Source organism: Oryzias latipes, chromosome 10, assembly GCF_053564925.1.
Source record: "Oryzias latipes strain Hd-rR chromosome 10, Olatipes_Hd-rR_3.1".
NCBI lineage: Eukaryota > Metazoa > Chordata > Actinopteri > Beloniformes > Adrianichthyidae > Oryzias > Oryzias latipes.
In genome coordinates, this window is record NC_136246.1 from 30,801,995 (window position 1) to 30,829,972 (window position 27,978).

The window sequence follows — 27,978 nt, forward strand, 5'->3', positions numbered from 1 at the left end:
AGTTGAGACGTGCCCTGGCAGGGATTTTTTTCTTCTTCTCCTGGGGCAGAGAATATACTACTACTCACACGTTGGGGGCAGAGTTGGGAGCGCCTTAAAAATAAAACCAAAGCCAGAAAATATGTGCCCCCCATGCCATGTGTGCGTCGACTCTGTTTGTGTCAACAGTTTGTTCACTTTGAACCCATCTGACGCGTTTAAATTCCAGAGCGCACTGAAATACCCACCGCACGTCTCGCGAGCTCGTGGGTTCCTGAACGGTGGCGCGTGATCGGTTACGTTACGACAGCAGTGTAAACAGTCATGGCAGCTATGCGCAGGCTTGTCTCGTTGCTCGGCTCCAGAGCACGAGCGTTTGCGTCGCGCGGAACGCCGGCAGCTTCGACCAAGGCACTGAAGGTCATCGCAGCGGGAGCTTGCGTCAGCGCTGCAGCCGTGGCCGCCTATTATCACCGCTGCGGCGGGGAAGGCCGCATCGGCGCGCGGCTCCCGCATCTGCTGGGGCTGCCGTCCGTGTCCGCCTCCGACAAGGTAAAAGAAATCATCGCGACGTTCGGTTGGAAGCGCGCGGGTTTTACGCACATGAATAAACGTCTTGGATCGCGGTTTTTGCGTCATTTTTGTCGGGAGCTGTCCACGAGGTTTGGTGCTGAAACAGCAAAATGGTCAGAGACTTTATGGGTCACGTGACAAGGCAGCTGCGACACGCGACCGTTTAATTTGCGTTTATTGTTTTTGTTGCAGGAAATGGCCGCGTTGTGACGTCAATAAGAAAATAAACATGCGCATTGGTTCTCTCCTTATAGCGAAGTATGTTAAATAAATAAAAAAAGTTATCTACATGGAAGACATATAGTATAGCACATTTTGTGTACAATTCAATCAAGTTCAAAATAATATAGGAGTGATCATTTCAATGAACTTTATTTAAATAAATGTAACAGTGCGGATGAAAACTTTTCAATAAAAACTAATCAAATGCAGTTGAGAACAGGTGGGTCTTTTAACTAAATTAAAAAAAGTGTTCTATCTGATCTAAGGCTTCATGAAAGTCTGATCCAGATCTGTGGAGCATAGAAGTTCTAGAAGCTGAATTGATGTCTGGTTTCTACTCTAGGAACTGACAACAGACCGGATCCAGATGACTGGAGAGGTCTGTAGTTTAATCTTGTATTTTTGTGCCAAATCATTCAAGGCTTTACAAACCAGCAACAGAAATCCAGTCTGTCCTCTGGCAAACAGAGCCAGCAGTCCTCAGAACTGGACTGATGTGCTCTACCTTTTGGTCCTTGTCACAACCCGAGCTGCAGAGTTGAGAATAAACTGCAGTCTTCCGTTTTATTGGTATTGTCCTGTTACAATCAAGTCCACTTAAGATGAACATGTGTGCTAGTTTTCCAAAGTCCTGCTTAGACATCAGATCATTAATCCTTGAAATTCATTTAAAGACCCACTCCAATGAAAAGTCTGTTTTGGGTGTTTTCTACATGTTCTTGTGGCATTTTTCTGATGATGGAGGACATAAAAAAGAAAACTAAGATTAAAATGACAGTATTTCTTTATTCAAGTCATTGTGAATCAGGAGCAGATGAAAATATGCCGTTTGAAAAAGATCTATTTGTGATGTAGAAAATATGCACTCCCTGCTCCGCTCCCTTCTTCATTTTTCCTCGTCTGAGCTGGCATCTGGCTCCAAACTGTACGGCTGGATAGCTCCAATATTGCTTGTCATTGTTGCTTCACCGGTGAAGTTAGGTTAGGTGTGGTAGGAGTTATGCTAGCGGGAGAGCGTGTAAAACAGAGAGCTCTCAGTGCCAACAGAGCCACCCACAACTCAGAGGCAAATTTCTCATGAACTACTGCTGCTCTGCAAAAACTGTCCTATGCAAAAAATGCCTGCAAAATAGACAAAAATATGATTAGAGAGGGCCTTTAAGATGGTAACTGGCTAATTTTGAGACTATTAATATGTTTATCCAAATTTAGGTCTTTGTCCATCACTGCACTCAAGTTTGTTGCCTGGTTTGTGCTTCTTTTTTAGATGAATAGTCGCTCTGGCAACCTCCAACTATTTCTCTTTAGCCCCCAAAACAATAAACTCAGTTTGTTTAACTGACATAAGTTGTGACTAGATTTATTTTTAACGACTACAATGCTCTGCATTCTCCTGATAAAAGAAAGAACTCCACATCCTAATTTGTGATTATTTTTCCAAATTTAAAGTTTTAACATAAATTTATCTTACAAATCTTCAGGTTAGATGTGAAAAATAAACTCTTTAAACTTGTGGGGGAAAAAAGTTTTTGTTTATTTATTATACATTTTTTGACCATCTATCTTTAAGACAAACATTAGAATCAGTAAAAATAAATGGTGAAAAGGATAATATGGAATCATTTGACTAACTTGGAGCCCAGTCTTGTAAACCAGAACTGCTGTAAATACAGCACGAAGTGTAAACTTTTAGTTTTGAGGATTTATAAAATGTAATATTTTAGGTTTTCAGGCACAGCACTGCTATTTCTAGAAGGAACAAGCCTCGGAAAGGATCTAAAACATTTTAAAACCCTGATTTTTGTTTTGTTTTTTGTTACAAAGCTGTTAACTTCATTTGTTAGCTGCAAAAACCTAAAGATTTACAGTTTTATGAAGACATAAAAAATCCTAAATACTGCCTGATTATCAGTTCTTATCAGTCAGTCCTGTGCTAAGCCTCACTCAGGCTTCTCTGTTTGCGCTATTTTAGTTGCTCGTGCTATTTCATCCGGCCGACTTCTCCCCATTGTTCCTCATCAACACATCTCTCTGCTTCAGCTCAGGCGTGTGCTGACAGATGCACAGGATGTAAACAAATAAAGAAGTCATGTCTCTTGAGCACGCTTAATCCCACGCAGAGCAAACACGTCTAGTTTGATATGTGTGGGTGGGAGGGAGAGACGCTGGATTGGTGTCCTTACAGCGGAGCTATCCCGGGACGCAGGAAACTGGACCCTCGTGCTTGGCAGAGGGTGGGGTATTTGATGAGGGGAGAGGGGGATTAATGGTTCTTGCATTCCCTGGGTATTTGCCGTGTGCCCAGTGGACCTGGCGGCGTGCCACTTTACAGAGTGAGGAGCTCTGTCCTCACCGGCCCAAGCCTTCTGATCTGGCTAGGTTTGAGCAGTTGTAGGGACATTATCTTCTGCTCAGAGACGAAAAATAAGTCTGACATAATGTGCGCTCCATTATTGAATTAAAGTATGGGGCCTTTGTTGTGCCATGCGAGCAAGGCTTTCCGTGACAAGAAAAGCCTCAGACAAGGCGTCATTCAGACAGCATTATCATTATCACTGATATGGTTTCTGCGTGTCCTTTCAGGCGAGGCCCTCTGGTCTGGAAGACAGATTTCGGCTGTTCAGCTCCGTGGAGTTCGAGGGGCAGCTCTACATGACTCCACTGAACTTTATTGAGTCGGTGACTCTGAACGAACCCAGAAGTGAGTCCACACCAAGCATTAGATCTGGGGTCTGCAACCTGTAACTCTTAAAGACCCATTTGGGTTGAGTTTACAAAGTTGGAGTCACCAAGTCTCACTTTACCCTTTGGAAAAATAAAACATTGATTTTCATTTTGTTAGTGTCACTATTAAGATAAATATATATGAACTGTTGTTTTTTTTTGCATGAACAAAATGTAAACACAAAGATAAATTAGCTTTTTTTTTTCAAAATATGAAATAGTATATAACTTTTGACAGAGGTTCACGTTTTCCTTTCAAAATAAAAGACACCACGTGCCACATGGTAGCATCTCAATGCAGCAAATGTAGTTGAAGGTAGCGTAATGTAAGCAGTGATAAACCAGTTTACAGTTGGTGGAGCATCTGAGCCAGACGTTTGTAAATCTAATTCAATTCAATTTTATCTATATAGCCCAAATTCACAACAAAAGTCGTCTCGATGGGCTTCGTATAGGTAATTGAAAAAGTTAAACATAAAAACCAAAAGGATCATGAATACATAGAATTCAATAGGATAATACTAAACTTTAACTAAACAGACTAAACTAAACTGGCATCCCTGCCCTTAGACCCTCCTTCGCAGCAAGGAAAAACTCCTAAAAAAACTGATTCTGGAAAAAACGAAGAAACCTCAGGGGTGTCCACATGAAGGAGGGATCCTCCCCCAGGACGGACAGGCGATTTACCAGAACTCAGAGAAGAATTAACTTATCTAACTCTACAACTATATATTTAAGGTCCAGCAGACGAGCTTCATCCAGACGGAGTTTGGATGAAGGTTAGTTAAATCTAACTAACCAAAATGAAATCTGAGCTAACTAAGTAATCCTTACCATATTTTTTTAACCATAAAATCCTTGAATTTGTTCAAAAATAGAAAATCTGCTTTATAATCCAGCACGCCTTAAATCTGTTTGTGCTCATTGACCTCTCACTGATTTTCTGTGATGTTTTAGTTTGACTGTCTGTGAATGACTTGAATAAAGTTTTAATAAGTTTACTTTACTACTTTCTTGCTTTACAGTAACTTTTTAAAATAATAAACCTTTTCTTTCCACAATGGGGGATGATGCCGCAGGTGGCAGACCCCCGCTTCATATGCAGGAAGATTCATGTTTGAAGCGCTGTAGCATCAGGCTTCTTCACAGCGCTCAACCTACCATTTGGTTTATTGTCAAAAATTACACATTTAGATTTTTGTGAGACATTTAGAACTTCAATGATGGGATGTGTTTTGTAATTTTTTTGTTTTTAGACAAAAAAAAAACGCATCAAGAGTTACACAGATGTTCATTAAACTAACAGTTCAAACAAACAAGAATTTCCTATTTATGTTAAAAATATCTATGGATTTTTTTTACTACTGTGGTATTGCAATTTTCTAAATTAAGTAGAGATTTAAAGACTTTGGAACAACTCTTAGCTAAATGTAAACAAACTGTTTTTTCCCCTTTTTTTATGTTTTTTTTTTGTGGCTGGAGTCTTTCCAGTGACAAATGTCTGATTCTCTAGTCCTTCTTAAGATGATCAGATTCACTTCAGTCGTCCATCCATCCATCCATCCGTCCGTCCGTCCGTCCGTCCGTCCGTCCGTCCGTCCGTCCGTCCGTCCGTCCGTCCGTCCGTCCGTCCGTCCGTCCGTCCATCCATCCATCCGTCCATCCATCCATCCATCCATCCATCCATCCATCCTAGCCCCTGTTATCAAAGGTGGGGTACACCCTGGATGAGTCGCCAGTCGTTTGCAGGCCGATCAACCCTTCTTTATCAAAAAGGACTTTTGTTTCTAACACATTTACGGAAAGTTTAAGAGGATCAGACATCTTTAAAGAAGTACAGTTTAAATATAAGAGTTTTTAAACATCTTGGCTAAACAAACAAAGAAAAATGAATACATAAATTGGAAGAAGCTTTATGACAGACTCGAGGTCCATTTGCTACTATAAACACAAAACAAACAAAAATACTTAAGGATAAAAAATTAAACATTCATCGAAGTAGAAAACAATGACATAAAACTATAAAAACAATAAACAACCAAAGACTAAAACTGCTGCTGACTAAAAAACCTAAAAGGAAACAGAAAATAGGAAGTTTTTTTCCAAGGGACACTGTTGTGTTTGTGTCTGAATTCGCTTATTGCTACATACTTAGTGCACTATATTGGGTGTTCGCCATTTTTTGAGGGGTGTCTAAATCCACTATTCCAAAATCCAGTGGCCTGAAAATATCCCAAAAGTCTCTGTTAAGACCCAGCGTAACAAGAAAAGATACCAAAGCTCTCTAGACTGGTGAATATAGACCACAATGCATTGCGTTTGAACGATTCGTCATTTGAAAAAAATTCTTTAAATAAAGTTTTCTCAAATCATCTACATTTTCATAATCAGAACACAGTGAATAAATAATCATTCTTTGTTAAATATTCATATTTATCATGTTTTTACTTCAGCAAAAGGGCGACGTCATATTTGCTGTTTCAAAACAAAACAACACAACACAAAACACGTAGTCGGAATGTGTCCGAATTGCATGACAAACCAGGGCACTGATTGTTTTTCTTCTTCTTCCTCTAAATGTTCCGCAAACTGCACACATTGTGGCACACTACTGCCCCCATAGGTAAAGCTTGGAGTTGCTTTTCTCATTGAAAAATGAAAACGACCATCAGGAGTGAAATATTTTTAAACTTATAATCGATTTGCCTACTTGCAGTTACTTTTTTTTACTCATTGGGTTCTGCATTTATATATTTTAAGCGTTTATCAACTGAATGGTATTTTTTTTTTAAAGGAAAGCTGGATTAGCTAGCTTGCTCTCTTAACGTTTAACCCGGCTACTTCAATCTTTTGGTGGTTAACAGTGAGATTTCAGCGAGGGGTTTATGTTTGACCACTCGGTGAGCGCCACTCATCCCAATCGGTTAAGAGCTGCTACAGCAGGAAAAACTCCTGTTTCCTGGGAAACGTAGTCAGAAAAGTTCCTGGATAGACAGCAGAGAGCATCACCTAACAAAAAGCCCATCGTTTTGTTTTTCCCTAAGTTTTAGGTATATGTTGTCTGTGATTTTAAGCCATGAATCTTACAGTTTTTAGGTGGCCACTCTAAACGACTTCCTTCAGCCTATATTAGCTCGATTAATTATTATAGGCAACAACTAAACAGCAGTTTTTCTGTTGATTTCTGGAATATCTGTGCTGCTGTGGGCATGTGAAGTGTCATGGAACAATAAGTCAAGGCTTGAAGTGCTTTAGCCATAACACCTGCATAAAGATAGAAATCTTTTTCAGCAAGCCCACTTTTATGGCTCATTTATGTGGCAACAAGTTTGCAGGGACCCACAAAGACCAAATGACTTAGCATGGATGCCATAAATGTCCTGATAAGGGAAACGTGGAGCGCGATGTGAGGTGTGTGGCCGGCTTTATTGATGTGGTTTGTCTGGGATTTGCAAACAAGATGCAATTTATGTCAGTTTCAAACATTTTTTTGTTTTGTTTTGTTTGTAATTACGCTGTTTAAGAAGCTGGGTGATGAAATACCTGTGCAGATTTTGAAGCGTTGATGAAAAGGCTCCGCAGGGCTAATCACATCCAAACTCCCAGACACAGACTTTTAAAAGGTGTCAGGGTTTTCTCTGTTATCAATGGGAATTTTTTACAACACGCCCCTCTTATCTTCCACTTTACAGGCCATTGGAATGTGCTCACGCCAACAGGCAGCTTACCTTTCCGGACATTTAAACACCTGTTTTCACTTTTGCTTCCAGGCTGATTCCTTGTTGCAGAATGCATGAGACAAATGTATTTCCATAAGACTGACCTTTAATGTTGTTGTTTTAGGCAAGAAAGGACGGAAGAGTCTCACAAAAAAGGTGAGCCGGCTGTGAAGCTGCAGCGTCACAGAAACCCCTCCTCATTTGTGAGAATTTGCTGCGATGGCTGTAATGCAGACAACCAGCACACACACTACATGATGATCACTTAAGCCCCAGAAAAGAAGGCATAACTCGGGATTTTCGTTTATTTTCACAGGAGTTAGACAAGATTCTGTCGGATACCCCGGCTGTTTGGAATGGATCATCCAATTTGTTCAGGAACCTTCAGGAACGAGGTGAAGTTTGATTTATTGCTCGCGGGTTTTGCAGAACGTCAGGGATTTCCTTCTGTCGCTCATTTCATTCATGATTTTACCCGGGAGCTGAAGGTGTGGGCTGCAAATGCTGCCTTATCTCCTTATCAGTTTGTTAACACCTCGTAGTTTTAGTTGCATGCAATCTCTGCAACATTGAATGCTTTGTTGATAACACACAGAATGATCCTCAGTTGTTTATTTTAATAGGAAAGACTTTTTTTCCCTCTTATATCTCAGTTAAACTGAGCAAAAGAGCTGAGAGATGTAATTCAATGAAGACAAATTTAATTTAGTACTTTTTTAATAAAAAAAACAAAAACAAATAATGTACTACTTACTGTGCGCTTTGGCTCTTCCTACTTTGCAAACTATCTTAAAGGGCCTTGATCATGCCAAATCCTAGTTTAAGTGTATTATATGTTCATTCCTCACAAAAAAACAACCCCAAGCCCAAAGCAGAATTTTGATTTATTGAGGCAGATCTGTGTTTTCCTCTAAAAGTCTGTGCTCTCAGCGGCAGACCCTCCCAATTCACAAAAACGAGCGGGTTCTCACATTGTGAGGTAGATAAGAACCGCCCCTTCCAGGAAGAGTGCGCTGCCAGCTCCGCCCCCAGGCTAAAACACACACACACCACTTTGTTCGTTGAGCTAGCGGTGATCGGCGAAAACTTTAGGGTGACGTCATGAAATGGGCGGCACCCACAAGGAGCGAATGATCAGAGCCCGAGGTATTGAGTCGTCTTACTTCCGGGTAGGAAAATGAAATGCAAAAATAACACATTTTTCATAAAAATGTGTTAATTAGTGGGCCAAAGGGAAGGTATGATCATTGATATATTTTAGTCGTAAAGGCTTGAGACTAGCATGATACAGACCCTTTAACAGGCGGAAATAGAAGAATGTCAGTTGATGCCAGCCATAACAAGTCTTAACACTGCAAAAACAAAGCATTTTTGTCTAGTTTCTAGTAGAAACGTCTTGTTAGACTTGATATAAGAACTTTAAATTTTTAGTAGGATGTTTTAACCCTTGTGCTATCCTAGGCACTTTGTCATTTGTCATCTAGACCTACTAGACAGTGGGCTGAACCTTTTTTTCTTCAATGATTTGTGATCTTCACTGGTTGTCATGGTAAGAAAAACCCGCCAATGGTCATCTTGACCCCATAGGATAGCACAAGGGCTATGGAAACTGTCTGTTTAAAAAATACAACTTTTACATGAAATTTTAGGGACAAATTTGTCCTAAAATGTTTAATTCTTGTCATATTTTAAGACAATTGTGGTCTATAAATAAGGATAGTTGGATTGTTTTAGTACCATAAATAGGATGCATTTGGGGGAAAGCGTACAAATTTACCAACTATAAAGATAAAAACTTGGTTTGAGCAATATAAAATATATTTTAAAACATAATATTTCATAAAACCAGAGGAATACACCTAAATATGATTGTTATAGCCAGATTGAATTTGTCTTAGAAAGGTGGGACATCGCTACTCTGTTGGCTGATTTTCCCCCCAACTTTTTTTAAAAATCTTGTTTTGAGAAGGAGATGTTTATAGTACTTTTATTTGATTAATTTATTAAATGAGATTAACAGTTTATTGTTACTCAACCAATCAGAATAAAGACCTGAATATGATTAATGTTGATAAAACAGACCATCTTTGAAGGCTTTGCATTCTTCCTTTAATAAAACGTCAAATACATTTGGCTCAAATGGCTCCATCGTCTTCCCCTGCAGCTTCAGGACTTCATCTTTGTTTGGTAACATTCTGCTCATCGTCCTCTCAGGCTTGTCATCAGCCGGCATCAGATACAGTTGCAGCGCTGCGCCGGGCCTCTCCAGATGTTTCTGAGAAGAGTCTGATTTCATTCAATGCGGGTCGTAAAGCTCCGAACACAGAATGCCAGTGTGAGCGGAGGCCTCCCCCCCCCCCTTCAGGGTTCCGTGCTCCTCCAGCCGGTGTAGCTGGGGGTGCACCAGCGACCGCTGTGTTGCTTTTGCTAAGTGGCGGTGTCGGGATTTGAGGCTTTTAATCCTGCTGTTAAACGCGGCAGCTTTGTCAGGGGAGAGAGGGAAAAAAAGGACGGGATTGATCTGTGAACAAAGCGTTTCTTCAGAAAATGAGGGAGCTTTCTGAACCCTGCTATGTCGAGGCATGTCCCACTGGCCAACAACCCCCCCCCCCGCCCCAATCACCGTGGACATCATGAAGCCAGGGAAGGGCATTGGATTACATCTCCGGGACTGCCACTCTGTATGAAGTGTTTCTGTGGAATTCTTTGTATTGTCTAACATCTACTTGAGCTCAGGGGAATGAGCTGTTGGGTGGAGGAGGAGCTGGTGGGGGCTCCCTGTAGGAGTGAAGGTGTGTGGCATCGATGATTTTTTTTTCTTCTTCTTTTTTCTTTAAAGCTTAAAGGCTTTGAAGGTAAAGATCTGTTGTCATCTTAGGGTTGGGTGAGATGACGGAGCGGGTCACTTTTTCCCCCTAAAAACAAACCAGCTCTGATTCTCTCTTTCAGCCCAACAATTTGTACATTTATTTTTCTTACCCCCCCCTCCCCTGGGGGGGTAAAAACTTTTTATTTTGCCGCTTGTTTCTTCCCGTGGGTGTTCCTATTTGAGGAAATCTCTCCCTCTCTCCCTGCAGCAAACTGGGTACCTGGCTTCGTTTCCCATAACAGGCAGAGCAGCCACCCAGAACTATCTGCCCTCAATTCTCTATCTTCCCGGGCGAACAAAAGCTTGGGAATGCTTTCAGAGGCAGGAGGGAGAAGCCTCCTGAGATGTCCTCTGACACTTACTCTTCCCTTCTCCGTGTCACACAACAAAGGGAGCTGGAGAACGCCACACAAAACCTGAATCGGCCGTTCTCAATCAGTGACAGATCACTTGAGAGTGTATTACACCTTGTTACCCAAGCATGATCAGAAGCCAGAGGCTTTAAATTTGTTTGGGTTTGTGTCCAGATAGGTCAGCTCGGTTGGGAAGCCCGTGTTTGTGTGAGTGGAAGCATGAAGTAAAAAGGCACCTTTTAAGATCTTATCTGAAGATTACTTATGTCTACAAGCCTGCCCCCTGTTTCTTTGGACAGCTTATTCATCCCACCAGCATGACTTTGAACATCTGTAAACACCTCCAGCTAACCAGTTAACGCCATTTGATGTCATCTTGAGTGCGAAAAAGGAACATTTTGGTTTTTGTTTCTTGCTTTGATGCGTCCTTCTCTTTGTTGCAGGTGTCATCAGTTACACAGAGTATCTCTTCCTGCTCTGCATTCTAACAAGTCAGCATCTATTATTTGACGTAAACATCATGTCGTGTTTCGTGTTTTAAAGGATTCGCTTGAAGCCCTTTTGTGTTTGATTTCAGAGCCTCACGCCGGCTTCCGGATCGCTTTCAACATGTTTGACGCTGATGGGAATGAAATGGTGGATAAATGGGAGTTCTTGGTGGTATGAGCCTCATCTGGATTATCATGGATAACTGCATTCGCTGCAAAAACAGGCAGCCCCAAATTAGGAAAAATAACACTAATCTCAGGATGAAAACCACTAGATAGTAGTAAAATGATCTGTCCATGCAGAAAGTTGTTTTTACTTGATTGAAAATCTTATAAAAGTTATCAAAAGTATTTAAAAAATTAAAAATAAGATAAAAAAGCTAACTGTTAGAACAGTTTACAGTGAATGTTGTTCAGATCATTAAGTATTTCTGTGCTAGTTCTAAGCAAATGGTGTGTATTTCTTTAGTTTTGTGCTTTACTGTAGTTTATTTTGATCACAGTGACAAAATTCTAGTGTAAAGAGTGGAAACAACTCACATTTCAGCAAAATGAGAACACATTTTTAGTACAAGTTGGCCCACCTTAATAATTCCTGATCAAATCTAAAACTAGCACTTAAGCTTAAATCGAAATGTTTGTTTCCGAAGTAAGGTATGCCAGTCTGAACCCCAAATACAGTGAAATTTGAGTCTTAAATAAAGTTTTTCTATTGTTAGGAGTAGAGGGCAAAAGGCTCTTTTTGCTAGATCCTCACTCTCACTGAGTAAAAATCTCTCGACTGTGGTGATTTTGAGAAAAACTTGGAAAGGTGTTGAGTTAAAATGACTTCAAACTTAAAGTGTCTTGAACGTCTAAAAGCGAGGTTTTAAATATTTGCATTCGTTTGCAGCGTTTTGGTTTGCAGTCGTTCTTGATTTGTGTTTTCCATTGTAGTTGGAAGAGATTTTCCGCAAAAAAAAGGACAGAAAAGAGGTCAACGAGGACTCTCAAAAACTGGACCAACAAGTGAGTTTGGAAAACTTTTTTAGTGTGTTTTTTTGTACTTTTAAAAAAACTATATTGTGTCTGTTCAAAGACAAGGAAAAAAAAGTACAGCTTGTGTTCCACCTGACAGAGAGCCCAGAGCATGCAGCCTCTCTTCCTCTTTTTCCTCACTTTTAAGCCCTTTATAGTGGAGTCGGCTGTGTGTGCGTGTTCGTGCACGCAGGCCTCTTTTAAAACAGGCCAAATGCCGGCTTTCCCTTCCACTGAATGCAGCACCTTTATGCTTAACATCCCTCAAAGAAAGGGAGGGATTTGAATCCGTGTCAGCCATTGTTTTACCCGGTCACAGAGATTGATTAGCTGTTTTAGTAGAGACATGTGCATTACTGGTGCACAGTTCGTGTCTCTCCTGAAGAAGATGGTAATCAGAGTGCATTGGTTTGGCATGTCAGGAAGGGGAATGCCAGGCTAGCAGCTGCTTTGGTTTGACTTTTTCCCCTTGGAAAGGAGCTCAAACCTCAGTCAGTTCTTTCACAGTACTGCATTTCAGTTTTAGTTCAGTTCCGTTCACTTATTTATTCCGTTTTAGCGGCAAAATAACAAGTTAAGTTGTCTCAAAAGCTACATAAAAAGCAAATTAGATCAAATCAACCCCCTTGCAAAAAGTAGTACACGTGAAGTTTATTTTGTTAAGTATAGTTTAGTATAATTATAGCAATTATACTATAGTCCATGTACGTATCGTGTAGGAATTTCAATTACTAAATACTTCTTCAGACTAAACCTTTGATGTCTACAATATATAGATAATCTATGACGAGTAAACTTCAAGTATACTGCCTCACTTTTATTATAGACTAAGTATGGTTGTAGTATACTTGAGTAGATTACTTTTTGCAATGGGCCACCACCTTACTCTTTATTTTTAAGTAAATTCTATTCAAGTTTTTACACTAAATGGCCTCTGAAAAGGCTGTTAAACTGATTTGTTTTAACATTTCACATTAAAACAAATCAGAGTTGGGTTGCTGATGCTCAGCGGATCCGACAGGCAGCTTATCGATTGGTCAGAGATTCAAAAGCTTTGGAAATAAACATTCTTCACCTCTGTGAGATATACAGTGTTTTAGCTGAATAAATAGATATTTTTGTCTGTACTTTTACATTAGCATCCCTGAAATGGGGATTAGCCTCACGGTATTCAGTACTTCAGTATCTGCCAATGCATTGTTTATGGTCAGGGAAAAGGTCATAGTGTAATTACCTAAAGCTTGCTTTAAATTGTTGGGCATTTTCTTAGTTATTTGCAGGGTAAACAAAAACTGGGGCACAATTAGCAGGATGTAGGGATGTAAAGGATACAGATAAAAACATTGATAAAGTAAATCATATTGATAATCCTTATAAATGTTTTATTTTCCCTGTAATTCTGGTGTATCCCCATAGTGCACTATACGCATAAATTGAACTTTTCTGTGGTACAGAAAGTTATTTTGCATTCATGTTGTGTTCGAAAATGTGTTGTTTGTCTGACGTTCGTGTGTGTCTTCTAAGTCAGAGCGGCATTTGTCCCGATTTTTCCAAGAGCATATGAAGGTAGCATTTCTCTAAGTTAGTGTTTTCACCTGAGGGGCATCAACCCATTGATGCAATTGGCGCTAAAATGAGAGCAAAAGCCACAGTTTTCAAAGAAAAACCTCCAAAATATTTCATTTTAAAACACATATACACATTTTACAATCAAAATTAGAGCATGTTTTCGTCCAGACTCCATGTTATTTCTGGTTCTTGAGAGGTGGTTTACCAAAACACCTTAGTCATCTCTTCCTGGTCCGCCCTTTCTTTCAATTTTTTAGAACCCCTGGTGGCCCATAAGTCAAAAATGTTGCCCACACCTGGGTTAGGGAGTAGTGAGTGAATTCAGACATTGCTAATTTCCGCTTCCTGTCAACGGCGAACTGTTACAGGTGACAACTGTGCTGGACGAGTAAATCTTTTGGTCAACAGCCAGTGATTCATCTCTACACCTTTACAATCACAGCTGTTTTTATGAAGCCTTGTGTTCACACGTGTTATAGTTTTTATAATCCCAACGTTTCCTGTTAGCCCCAGTCTCCCTCCAAACAAAGCTAAAAATCAGTCTGGAACACCATTAAAACTGGTTTGACGTCCCCCACTGGGCTCCTGCAGGTACAGGCAGCTGTATTACAAGATTTCACTTTGTAGGCTTGCTTGTTACTCTTGTAGTGAAGCCAGAGGTGCAACTCCAGCTGCGTAGGGGGAGATTGTGGTCTTGCAGGGTAAAACATGCCTGAAGGCTTTCATCTTCTTAGGGCTTCTTATGCCGCATGCAGGTGGATGTAAACAGGCAGGGATGAACCGAACGATAACAGATACTCTTTGAGGTCTTATCACACAAACACAACATGGAGGAGCTTATTCTGCAAAGGGCAGATGTTTGTATCTCTGGACGGTCTTCAATTAATCTTTCACCTGTATAACTATCAAAAAGATCATTAGAATAGGCACTCTAGATTTGGGGAAATAGCGATGGGGGTAAAAGCTGGGGTCAAGAGGAGCAGGAGGAATCTGAAAACATACAGCAGAGTCATGTAAACGTAAATTTCTCTATTTGAAATCGCTGCCTACCACCTTCTTTGTCTTTGTGAGGAATGAATGAGTCCTCAGTTCTGTAAGCATTTTCTCCCTCCTTTGTGTTTCAGAGCCTGGAGCTTTACGGTCATCGCCAATCTCAGCCGCACAGTGTACGTATTGTTCTTTCTCCCTGAAGGAAAAGGAGCAGTTCTGCTTGGTGCATGCGCTGTTTGGACCACGGCCCTCCCCAACCCGAGAGAGTGCAGGAAACATAGTTGCATCTCAGGGGTTGACACCGCCCGCATTTGTCTCGGTTAACAGCCGATAACCTCCCTCCCCGTTCGCTGCACTCGAAGAGCATCACTCCGCACACGGTCTGCCAACGTCGGTGTGGAAGTTTAGGAGCTGCTGCTGCTGTTTCATTCAAAAAACCTCTCCGCTGAAGACTGACGATGTTTGACTTCTGCAGTGTTTCGCTTCAAGTGACACGATCGAGATCGATCGAGATGTCTGTCTGGAAGGAGCAGCTAAAGTCTAACAAAATAACGCATTTGGTTGTTATTAAAGGGTATCATCTGTTCAAGAAAGTGGGGGAAAAATACATTTCCAAGATCACGCGACTGTTTTGAGGGCCGTGATTGGGCTCGTTTTTAATTTTTCATTTTTATCCATTGATTGCACATGAGAACTGGATTGAGTGAGTGTGACGTCACCCATAGAAAATGGCTCACTTCCAGCTCCAACGAAATGAAGTCAGAGAGCCTCTTATGTCAACATGCGTAGAACACAAGGTGCTTGACATAAAAGACATACGAATGTAGGTTAAACAATAAAAAGTCATAAAACACAATAGACCATAAACACTTTTATGTGAATAAACAGTTCAGTGTGCAACATGAGCTTAAAGAAAGCAAAAACAGTCATCATTTTATTCCTTTCAAAAAGTATATAAACAAAAGTGTTCAGATTTGTAAAACTGTCTCAACCGTAACTTTTCAACCCTGTAAGCGTGAACCAGCGCATTGTGCTGCGGAGAAAAGCGCCGGTATGTAACACGCACACGAGTGTTGCGGACCGGCGCAGAGCCGCTTTTCTCTGCCAATCAGCTGATTCCCGTTGATTGCGTAAGAGGAGCAAAGCAGGCTTTGACAGAGACATCATTCATTCATTCATTCATTCATTCATTCATCTTGATCCGTTTGTGCCTTTCACGGGGCTGCTGGAGCCTGTCCCGGCTACTTATGGGCAAAGGCAGGGGACACCCTGGACAGGTCGCCAGGAGAGACATCTCTGGTGTTAACGTTTTTGACGTTTAAAGCTGGAGGAAAAAAAAAACTGTAACTGTAAAGGTCGGCATTTAAATACGTGTTTTTGGATCAAAAAAACAGTGCGAGACGTGAACGTCCGGCTCCGGCTGATGATGTCAGGGCGCCATGTCGTTGTGTGCAACCAGGCCATCTTGTCTAGAAGGCACTGAACGGATTCAAAGACAGAGGGTAAAAATGTACAACTGATAAACCTTAAAAGCCAAAAAACAAAACAAATAAACAAATAAATGTATTATGTAAATGGTAGGTTAAAAAGATGAGTCTTCAATTAACATTAAAAAATTCCCTTATACACATAAATTCTGTCGCCAATTTCTTATGTCTTTTTTGCAATGTGGACGCCTTGTTGAAGCTAGACATCGTCAGTGAGAAGTGAGTGGTCATAGTCAACGTCTCTATGGCAACCCCTCTCACCAATCAGGAGTGAACTTTCTGGAAAGCGGGCTACACACAATCTGTCAATCAAACGTTTCGATTGGTGGAGCAGCGTGCACCAACTATTTTTATTGAGGCATCTATGTGGCAAGTTTATAACTGGCCAATCAGAGGCCAGTTACTAAAAACAGTTATCTCGAAGTGTTTTATAGAAAAAGTATAATAATGATAATAATAAAAAAAGGATTTTTAAGAACATGTTAAATAAAAAGGTAGCAGAGCGAGAATGGCTATTCTGACAATCCTAATGACTGAGTAATAGCTGCTTATTTTTCCATAAAAGTCTATGGGATTTTGACTTCTTGGAGGCAGCGGGTACTTCCTGTTTGGAACGTAAGGGGGGGAGGAGTCACTCAGTCCACTTCTCATGTACAATCAATGATTTTATCCATTAGGCTTAAAAGAGGAAAACCTAAATATTTAATGAGATATTGTGTTGAAGGCAGCAGAGGATTTTAAGAGGCTTTCAGAAAAAGGAAAGAAATGATTATGAACAAACATGCTGTAGTTCAAAAGTGGGTCTAAAAGTCAATCTATCATTCTCTACTCAGAAATATTTACACTATTCTTTCCATCGAGCATGACGCGAGCACATTGCACACATACTTATGTGTTGCAATATTTCTGTAAGTCCTCCAGAAGACGCCTCTTGCTTCTCAACTGCAGTGAGTGTATGTTAGGACCCAAAATCAGAATCTGAGCATTCTTCCTCAGCAGTTTGACGTTCGAACACCGTGTGATAACCTGCATTTACTTCGCAGCTCGGCTTCAAACGATGACATGTGCCTGGATTGAGTTACATAGCTGAGCTGGCACGAATCCTCCTTCAGCTCCTGCATGCTTTGGACATTTGCTAAGCACAAAACGCAGCCAATGGGCTGCATGCATGGCTGCACAGCACGCTCAAGTCAGGGCTGCCTCGCACGGTTCCTGCATGCATTTGTGTTGAAATACGCTTCACCTTTCTGCTACTTTGTGTGCTTGTTTCTCCAGATCCTTCTCCTGTTCCTGCCTGTCACTTTTTTTTTTGACCTAATGATAGTAACATGTTGAAGGTGTATTTTGTCCTCTAACCGCTGTGCTTCAACTGCTACCGCAGGTGCTTAGAAAAGACGGTCAGCATGTGGCGGCCCCTGGCATGTGGGATGTTCTAAGGCGGGGTGCGAGTCAAGTTCTGTTTTCTGATCTCTCTGAGGTAGCCAGACACTCTTTAAGATTCTCCTTCAGCAAATAAAATCAATAACACACGTAGTTCAAAGAAACTGCTGCCAAGAAATAAATCCGAATGTAGAAGTTTCTTGAAATTAAAAGTGAATCTTTTAAGGAAACAGAAAAATGCATCCAAGACGAGAGTGATGGCATGTTTACCGATTCTGCTGCATGGACCGTGTTTGGATCATGCAGAAATGAGAAATATCTGCCCACTGCTTGGATGGGAGCTTACTGGAAAAAGGCAACTTTTTATGACAAAACTGCAAGATCATTTTCACAAACTAGACAGTTTTTAAAGTTTTAGTTTTTAAAAGTCAGTAGGAATCATGCTATATTGGAAAAAACTTGTTTTCCCTGCTTTAAGTTAAAAAATCTGTTAAAAAAATTGTCTTGGTGACATTTCTTAAAATAGGTTTTGATGTCCTGCTCTTTTAGGACAAAATATAATCTTGATATTAACAATAAACACTCGTTTTTAGTTATTTTAAGATCAGCTTGTCTTAAAACTGATATGTGAATGTATGTTTACCCCCCATATTGTCATTATAGCAGTAAGTTGACACGATGGTAGAAGCGTCTTAGCGCAAAATTCATTAACTTTACATGGAAAAAGCCGGTTTAGCCTCAAAAAACTGCTTCTGTGCACCATACAAGATTGCGCCCCGGGCGACTGCCCACATTGCCCATAGGAAAAACCGTCACAGATACCAGGTCTTTTATATATCGGTATAGAGCTTGACCCCAAAAGGGATTGAGGGGTGTCAGAAAATATCTTATCCTGCTGTTGTTAAATATCTTTTGTTAGTAGTCAAGTCAAACTTCCCGGTTTCCCTAAATCTAGCAAGTGTGTTTCTTGATACAAGATCCCTCGAATAACAAAAGTCTATTCATCTTACTGATAAGCTACAAGTAAGTTAGTTTTGTCTTATGTCAAATGTAAGTGTACTTAAACAAGAAAATACAAAAACACTTGGTGAGATTTTGTGTTTTTGTACAAAACACCATCTCACCTCTGCAAATTACTCAATGCTATCTACAGTCTTTACCCATTTTGTTCCATTTTTTTCACGAACTGTTTTCAAACTTCTTTGTCTTGTCTTTTAGAAAAAACACTTGCTCCTTCCACATGCAACCTTAAACCATTAATTAAAGTGTCTCTCTATGGTTCTTGCACTTATTTTTTAACATTTTTGACAATTATGAGCCCTAACCCTAACCCAAAAGTTGTTGTGAGATGGAAATGTTTTGTTGTTTTTTGTGCCGCCTCTTGAAAATGCGAAAAGGTGCTCAGTTGACCTACCTGTTTAAATAAATGGACAAATAAATTCTGCTCCTTTTCACAGCTCGGGGATGCCAAAACAGAGACAACGCTGCTGGTTCATTTTTTTGGCAAAAAGGGAAAAGCTGAGTTGAAGTTTGAAGATTTTTACAAGTAAGTTCACAAATTCTGCCAACTTTGGGATTACTGTAGCTGTCACGCCAAAGTTCAACCTTCAACAGCTTCGTTTGTGACCGTGGGTGTCTCCTCACCCCTTTCTGCTGTCCTCCCCTCTGTCCTCCAGGTTCATGGACAACCTGCAGACGGAGGTGCTTGAGATAGAGTTCCTCTCCTTCTCAAAAGGCATGCCCACCATCAGCGAAGAAGACTTTGCTCGCATTCTTCTTCGCTTCACCAATGTAGACGACGTCACGGGGTATCTGGAAAACGTGCGTCACAGCATTCCAGATGAGAAGGTGAGCTTTTAAGCTTGTTGGGAAAAACTGGACGCTGTTTAACCCTTTATAACAATGTATCATATTTGATACAGGGATTTCTGAGACTCCTATCTCATAATGTAATCCATGTTTTTGGTCCTGTAGTTCATGATCCTTCCTCTAGAGGCAGTAGAAGGGGTTTTCCCGCTAAAAATATTATTAGTTTCTTAAAATGAAAAAAGAATTCAGAATTTGTTGACATTTAATTCTTTATAATACAGCTACCATGTTAAGAGTGTGACGGTGGGTAAATAAGGTGCTTCTTTTTTGCATCTTAAACTTACATTGTTGTAGCAAAAATGTAACAAATCCCCCAATGTATCATAATTGATACTACTTATATCTTGTAAAAAATAATATTGCAAAATTACTTGGGTTTAAAATCAATTTTATTCCAAAAACATTTTAATTTTCAGTCAATTCTTTGGGCTTTAAAAAACCACTGTGCAGGTTAGAGTATAAAATCATGTTCTTGTCTTTCTGTAACCAAATCGGATGACTAAAAAACAACAAAATGGAGAAGAATGGGTGAGTTAAAAAAAAAAAGCGTCATAACACATTGTTGGGCTGCATACTTCAGCTGGGCAAACGTGTAATTATTGTGTTTCGTGCTTCTCTGGAGAACTTTTCTTCTGTGAATTAGCTGTTGAGTGAAGCAGCTTCATTTCAGCTTTAATTTGTTTCCTCTCTTTGCACGCTGACCCGAGTGAAAAGGTGCCAGCAGCTCCTCAGCCGCCCGGAGTAGCCTGTTGCGAGATCTCTATTGATAACCAAGTGGTTCTCGTCATTAAGCTAAGCGATATTTCTTGGCTCCAGCGCGGTTAAAACAGCAAAGCATCACAGATTAGCCTTCGCTCCGTTTGTCAGGCTGTGTGTTGTGCGTTCTTCTGGGCCCCCCGGCAAGAGAAACAGCTAGTAGCCGCAGGACGGTTGAGTGGACTTCAATGGACTCAGTGTTTGAGTCATCAGCCAAGCCTGAGATGTTTGGGGATTCATCACTTTTGTTTTTGTTTATTCAAGTATCAGGTTAATCTGCTTTAGAAAAGCCTGACCTCTTCCCAAAAGCTACCCCCCAACCCTCCCTGGCTGCTGACAGCTCGGCGTGTCCATACCGCACAGGGAAAATCCAGCGCTGTATACTTTGTCTGCTTGGGTGTGTTATCTACCTGATGGCTTCAAGCTGCTGCACACACCAAAGGATTCCTTGCAAGATGAAAGGAGCCAGATTACGTATTGTGTGAACATTAGCACCATCCTCTGCTGGAGTGTCCACACAGGATTTGTTCTTTTCTTTTTTTCTTTTAGGGAATCACTTTTGAGGAGTTCAGATCCTTTTTTCAGTTCCTGAACAACCTAGAGGACTTCACCATCGCCATGAAAATGTACAACTTCGCCAACCGCTCCGTTGGCCAAGGTAAACCCAGTTGTTCAGATGCAGGTTCAATGACATGAAATCCAAGACCTTTCTGATGACTGTGGAATGTGCTAAAACCATTTACTGTAAAATAAAATAACTGAACTGAGTGACTCCTCCGCCTCGCCTTCCAAACAAGTACCCACCGCCTCCAAGAAGCCAAAATCCCAAAGACTTCTATAGAGAAATAAACAGAATAACCATTTTCGCTCTGCTACTTCTTGAAAAAACATGTTCTTCTGGTTTGCAAGTTATAAACTGACCAATCAAATGCCTTAATTAAAGAAGGTTGGTCTCACGTCGAACGTTCAAAACGTTTTTGTGTGACCCAATTTTAGGTGGTCGGGGTGTTGTCTTCCAACGAGCTCACTCCTGCTTGGCGAGAGTGGTTGCCATAGAAACATCGACTCAGACTGACTCTGAACTAGAGTTGTCTGGCTCCAATGTGGCGGTGTCCATATCTGAAAATAATGGCGACTGAATTGACTTTTGAGCCATTTCGTTGGAGCCGCTAGATGACATCACACTCACTCAGTGCAGTTCCCACATACAGTCAGTGGTTAAAATGCTACATTCAATACACCAAGCCTGTAATCAGAGTTAATTTGATGATTTAATGACAGTTTTACGCTAACATAAACCAGAAATGGGTTGAAGTTAAAGGTGTAGAGCTGCGGTCACCTGTCAATCAGGACTGCACTGTTCGAGCACAGTTTCACAGTTAAGTGCAAAGGGAAACTTTTGCTATTAGAAATATTAATACATTTAAATCTTTTAAAAACACAAAAAACGTTTCAAATAATGCAAAAAAATATATTTGTCTAAAAATTGTGTAATTTTACATTAAAGTTCCTGTCTTTTCAACAAAACCCCCTAGAAATCTGAGTCAAGCCACTTTCAAATGAGCTTCAAACAGGAAGTCAAAGTGTTGCCCTTTAAAAAAAAACAGCTTGTGCAAACAGTGAGCAGCTGGATTAAGCAGCTTGATCTTTACCCACTCCCTCAAAACACACAGAATGTATTTTTTTTCCTTTCATAGTATGTGAAGACATATTTGCATCGTAGCTTCAAATCACACAGGGTTGATTTATACGGCAGATTTTAATTTTCTCCTTTTTACATTTAGCTTCAAAGCCTGTGATTTGGCTTCCTCTCCTTTCACAGGGCTATTTATAGGTTGTGCCTCATCTTTTTTTCAGATGAGTTCGCTCGAGCTGTCTACGTTGCCACGGGGATCAAGTTGACTCGTCACCTGGTCAACACCGTCTTCAAGATCTTTGACGAAGACCACGACGACAAACTGAGCTACAAGGAGTTTGTTGGTGTCATGAAGGACAGGCTGCACCGAGGCCACGGGGTGAGGCTCCTGTGCGGGCGGCAGAGCCGTTCTCCTCCCTTCTCAGGGTGGGAGGAAAGTGATGCAGAGGTGCTGGTGTTAGATGTTGCTCATATCAGCTTTCCTAAATCTCCTCTGGAACTCACGGGTGCAGGAAAGGAGTCCCACCGAAAGACAGGTTGATGATGAGCTGAGAAATTCAGGAATAATTCCCTGATTTGGTAGAAATCAACATGTTCTGTTTCCCCAAAAGTTCACTTGAAATGCTATGAAATATATAATACCTTATAATTGTTTCTAAATTACACTTCTTTGACGTCTCCAAACACCTCATCATTGCTTCTAATGTGTTGATTCAAGACATGGCAGTACACTGCCCCCTAGTGGAGGATGTCGTAAATGTGTGGCTTCACTTGTTTTTGTCTTTCTCAGGGTCTCAGAGTGGAGGAAAAGTTTACTTCGTTTAAGTCCTGCATGAAGAAAGAGCTTTCAAGCAAATAGGTACACTTTTTCTGACTTTACCCACATTTACTGATCGCCTAAACATTTGATCATAGTTGGGGGGGTAAAAAAATGCATGAACTGCTTCAATATTTCTCCCAAGCCTCTGACACTGCAGCACCTCTGAGGCCCACGCTCTGCTCACCACGGGCATTAAGTTACACTGTAATATTAACGCCTGAACAACTGCCACCGGATAGCAGCTTAGATCTGCATACATGAGCAGCACAGTTTGGAGCTGGATCAATGTTTCAAAGGAAATGCAGTTCTCAGGACAGAGCTTATTAAGGAGCCAAAATTTAAGATTGGAAGGAATCTTGAGGGGGAAAAAATCCCCCACAAAAGATATATTTTAGTTTTTAATTATAAACTTTGGCCCAGGATGTTTCTGGATAAAATGTATTTATCTGTCCTCACAAAAAGTGCGAAAATCTGAGATAATTCCACAGAAAGTGGATTAACTTGATAACTTAATGTCTTTAACAAACTAAAGTTTTTGCTCTAAAGACACGACATACACAGTAAAAGAGTTGAATCTTTTCTGATTCAGTTGTTTTATGTTGTCAAAAACTTCCTTTGATATTTTTATAAGACTGTTTGCCTGGAGAGAAAAAATTAACGTTTTGCTTTAAGACTAAACTCCTAAACTTACTTTTTTTTTGCCCACAACACATGTTTGCTAGTTACTAAAAATATTAAAGTTGACTTTATAACAAACATTTCATATGAAAATAATCTAAAGATCACAATTTATAAAATCTTGATAAAAATTGTGAGCCAAAGCTTTTAAGATATAGCTTTTTGTATTTAGAAATGTATTAAATAAAGGCAACATCTCCACATGTTCGCATGTGTCGGCATCTTTTGAGTTTTAGATCGGAGGCTATTTATCAATTTTGGTTTTTAATAAAATAAATAAATATGACCCCATGCAAATACACAATCAACCAATAAATCTCTCATAAATATATAAAAAGATCATGAAATTGTGAAAAACCAGCACACTGATTTTAAATTAGCCATTGTATTATTCAATATATTTCATTTTGCTTTAAAAACATGTTCATTATTTTAAAACAGCATTTTAAAATATTCATTTTTAATCATGTTGAATTTTACTATATTTCTGTCTTTTTTCAGAAGCTCATATTTCAAAATCGAATATTTTCCAAAGTAGCTTTGTTTTTATTTCATGTTGCTGTTTTTCACAATGGCTGATTTATTTCATGAAGAGCTTTTTCAGCAGAATGGGTCTTTCTGTCAATCAGTGAAAGTGGGCGGGATCTAAACGCTCATTGGCTGATCCATGGAAATCGACTCATATTCCTCGATACCCGCTCAGCGGTGTGCCAGTCAGAGATGACATATTTCAGTGATATCCGCGAGGCTTTGCTGACATTAGAGGATCAAATAGAGACAAACTATCTGTCTGCTGCAGAAGATGCAAACATCCACAACTCTGTTTTTGTAGTTTGAGGGTTTGTGTGGACCAAACCACAAAGGAGCTCCGGTCGTCAACATCTTTCACACTCCTCATTCTTACGCCATTCACTCACAGCTCACATCGTGACATATGTCGGCTCGCAGGAGGATCGACAGAGTGAGACCAGGCAGCTGTGCAAAGCGGGACAAGCCTGCTCGGGCCTCCTGAACCTTCTGATATTTTTCTATTTTCAATGAGACAATGATTATAATCAGGTCCTCTGGTTTTATTTTTCCCTCTCAAGAAAAATGTTGAACCTTTCCTGCGATGACGTTTCTGACATCTTAACACTCTCCATGTACATTGTGCATCCATGCATTGTTACTGAGATAAGCACAAGCAACCGCTCCATGTGGCTATAAGGCTCAAAACATTAGCTTGTTGCCCCTCCCACACGCGGCATGGTGCGTTCATGGAAACTCCAGTTCATAGAAGCTTAGTGGAACTCCAACAACCACTCAGCCTAACTTAGACCACTACTATACGTTCATGAGAAGATGAAAATTGCCAAACTGACCACAAAACCAACTGAATTATGCACACTCGCCCAAAGCCACTTTTATCCGCAAATTTAGAACCAAAACTGCCCAATTTCTTGTAACACTGTGGATGTGTTGAGGTGCATACTCCCCCTACTGTTGAGGGGTGTGCATTGCGCCATCACGTTTGCTGAAGCATCTTCGATCGATGTAGACAGGGGAGTTAGGGTGCTGCTGCTCATGTCTGGGTAAAGGAATAGCCAATCACAAAAGTGTCTCCGCCTTGTCTAGTTTGATTGACAGACAGACCCATTCTCCTGAAAAAGCTCTTCATGAAATAAATCAGCCATTGTGAAAAACAGCAACATGAAATAAAAACAAAGCTACTTTGGAAAATATTGATTTTGAAATCCGAGGTTCTGAAAAAAGACGTAAAATTATAATATATTCCACATGATTAAAATGAATATATTTAAAATGCTGTTTAAAAATAATGAACATGTTTTTAAAGCAAAATGAAATATATTGAATAATACAATGGCTAATTTAAAATCAGTGTGCAGGTTTTTCACAATTTCATGATCTTTTTATATATTTATGAGAGATTTATTGGTTGATTGTGTATTTGCATGACGTCATATTTATTTATTGAATTAAATATTTATTTATTTAATTATGAACAGTATAGGACTCCATACAAATGTGGCCCTCTTTTAATTAATTTTTTTCCTATAAATGTTTTTTTCTTCTATTTTTCATGTTTTGGCTGTTGTTAATTGCTGCCTCCCAAAATAAACGAACAAAACCCACATTTGTTTGATTAACTTTAAAATCCCGGAAGAAACTTGTCGTTGGGTTCTTAAACAACTACTGGGAGAACATGAATAGTCTTTGTTTCTGCAAATTTGTAAAGGCAATTACATCAAAACTGAAAACAGAAATCTCTTTTGAAGAATAAAAATAATTTTTGACAACTTTTAATCATGATCATGCCGCAGTAAATTGATTCTGCGGTTGCCAATGGTTACTTTTTAAAGTTAAAAGCAACTTAGAAAATATTCAGGTTTTTCAAAACATGCCGTAAGTTGTTTTCAAGGACATAACAGACATAGTTTCTGCAGAGCGGCAGGGGTTCGTTAGAAATTTGCCGCTGAGTTGTGGGTAGGACTGTGGGTGCAGACCAACTCCGCCTCCTCTTCCCATCGCCAATACCTGTGAGCTTTGTGTTTTAGATCAGTGTTTTTCAACCTTTTCTGAGCCACGGCACACTTTAACCTTAAAAAAAATCCCGCGGCACACCAGCATCCAAAAAAAAAAAAAGGAGAAACTCATGGTCTGTATTGATCTACAGTCCCTCCACAATCTCACATGCATTTTTGAGATAATTGTGTCAGAAAAAGCTGGAAACTGCAGCTGTTTTTTTCTAAAAGATGCAATAAAAGTTAAGTTAGAATATTTAAAAACAGTTTGATGTGTGTTCGTTGGTTTCAAGACGTTTAACAACAGATCTCCTTGTGCGCTTTCACTCTCACAACCCAATGCATCATGGGAGATGTAGTGCATAAAACGGCCGGAGATCGGTTTTCGGAGCTTCATTGTTTTGTTCACTTGTTCCACGGTCTGATACCGGATTCTGTGGGAAGCTACACCGCAAAAGACGAGCTTTAGCTGGTATTTTTGTTAGAACTGAGCGACTTTACGAGCTAAATCGGGACAAGGAAGTGAAGACTTTAACCACTTCTGATTGGTCAGACTGATGACATGTGATTAAGCCCCTCAAGAATGATTGGTGGAGACAGTTAAAGGGACGGGACTTTTCCAAAATACAGCCGAAGGTCCAGCTGAATCGCGGTACGTCATTCTTATCAAAATGTCTTTAATAAAATAAAATAAACGCAAAGAAAAAGTAATTTTAAGATCTTTTATATTCCTAACTCCTCAGTGTTTTATCAGGGCCTGTTTGGATGAACAGAGAGCTGAAATCCTGGAGATGGTAAATGTTTTTAGATCAGTTAATGAGGGCAATTTCCCACGGCACACTTGACCATCTCCCACGGCACACTAGTGTGCCGCGGCACACTGGTTGAAAAACACTGTTTTAGACAATCTGCAGCTAGCTTACAGCTCCTCACATCCCCAAGTAACATTAGCGGTGCAACAAAAATGACAAGCAACATTAGAGCTGTCCAGAGGTGCAGTTTTGAGCCAGATGTCAGCTCAGACGAGGAAAAAGGAGATGGACGTCTAGTTGTCTGGAAGTGCATCAGAATGGAGCGGAGCAGGGAGCTCAGCGTATTTTCTACTTCACAAATAATCTCTTCTTAAAATGGGGTTAATTCTTCTGCTCCTGATTCCCAACAATCTGAATAAGGAAATACTCAGAAAAGCAATTTTAATCTTAGTTTTTTTTTTAATCTGTCCTCCATCGTGAGAAAAATGCCACAAGAACATGTTAAACACACCAAAAACCCAATTTTCACTGGAGTGGGTCTTTAAAAAATGACAATGTTTAAATCCACTCTGAATATTGACATTGTTTGCTTTCCAATGACCCACCTTATTGCTGCAATACTTATTCTGAAGCTCAAGTTTTCTCACAGTTGAGGTTCTGCAGTGCTCTGCTGTTCTGCTTTTGTGTTTTTGTCGTTCCGTGTTCCAGTTTCTAAATTTGTCCCCAAAAACGACAAGACATCGAAGCTCAGCGTTGTTCATCCATCTGCTTCTACCCGGACGGCAGTGAAGATGTCTCTTTTTATTTCTTTTCTTGTCTCTGCTTTGTCACCAGACGAAGGCTTCGGCTCCCCGCCTCGCAGGCTGGACGGGTGAACGCATGCTGCAGCCTCTGACGGAGCTCGTGCCTCTATTTGAATCGGAAAAGCCCGCTTACGGAAAGCTGTTACATCCAAAAAGTGACCCACTTGCTTGGTGATACTTTACTTCAGTTGCACTGATCATATTCCTAAAAAGATCTTTAACGTTACATTATTTGTGACTTTATTTATTTCCCTTTAAAGTGAGAGACACTTTCTTATTTAAATATTTATTCATTTATTTATTCTGAACTTTCTTTTGAACATGAAAGTTAAAAAAGAATCAGAGTTTTCTGCTTCCTTTCCACGTTCATCTGGCTTTTTCACCCTTTAACTACGGGCAGCTAACAATGTTAATCATTTCTTGGCTGCTGCAGCAAAGTGCTATTATGCCACTGGCAGGGATGACCTCTTTACAAATGAACACTCACAATAATGAAGCCATATGTTTGTTTCTGTCCTGAAACATTGAGATTAAACTGCTTTTAAGCACTCCACCTAATAGACGGATGAGGACAAAATGATGATTTCCATAAAAAGAGTCTTAAGTGACGTGAATAAAAATGACATTTTGCTCCGGTTTGACTTGTAAAGAGCATTTAAGGACAGTTTGTGTTTGAAGTGTGACATTTAGAGTAAAGTCTACCTCCTTCCTGAATCCGCTTGTTACATCGAGTCGCCTTTGCAACACAATAAAGACAAAACTTTTGTCGTAC

General features: G+C 40.1%; 1 protein-coding gene across 4 annotated transcripts; it reads left to right on the forward strand.

The window, feature by feature from the left end:
* The first annotated feature begins 38 nt into the window (after window positions 1-38).
* Window positions 39-27,977, forward strand: micu3b (mitochondrial calcium uptake 3b). 4 transcript variants are annotated; one of them, XM_020706783.3, is made up of 16 exons: window positions 219-531; window positions 1,118-1,153; window positions 3,358-3,475; window positions 7,342-7,373; window positions 7,534-7,612; window positions 10,883-10,930; window positions 11,017-11,099; window positions 11,864-11,935; window positions 14,638-14,679; window positions 17,372-17,467; window positions 18,828-18,916; window positions 19,047-19,218; window positions 20,545-20,653; window positions 21,853-22,010; window positions 22,422-22,490; window positions 27,238-27,977. In XM_020706783.3, exons 1-15 carry the CDS (start codon window positions 304-306, stop codon window positions 22,488-22,490), a joined length of 1,431 nt encoding a protein of 476 aa, XP_020562442.1. In that variant the 5' UTR covers window positions 219-303; the 3' UTR covers window positions 27,238-27,977. The 4 variants fall into 4 exon arrangements, with proteins under 4 accessions (XP_004073627.1, XP_078810508.1, XP_020562442.1 ...); XM_004073579.5 differs by lacking the exon at window positions 1,118-1,153 and having other exon boundaries at window positions 39-531; XM_020706784.3 differs by lacking the exon at window positions 17,372-17,467 and having other exon boundaries at window positions 221-531.
* The last annotated feature ends 1 nt before the right edge of the window (window position 27,978 follows it).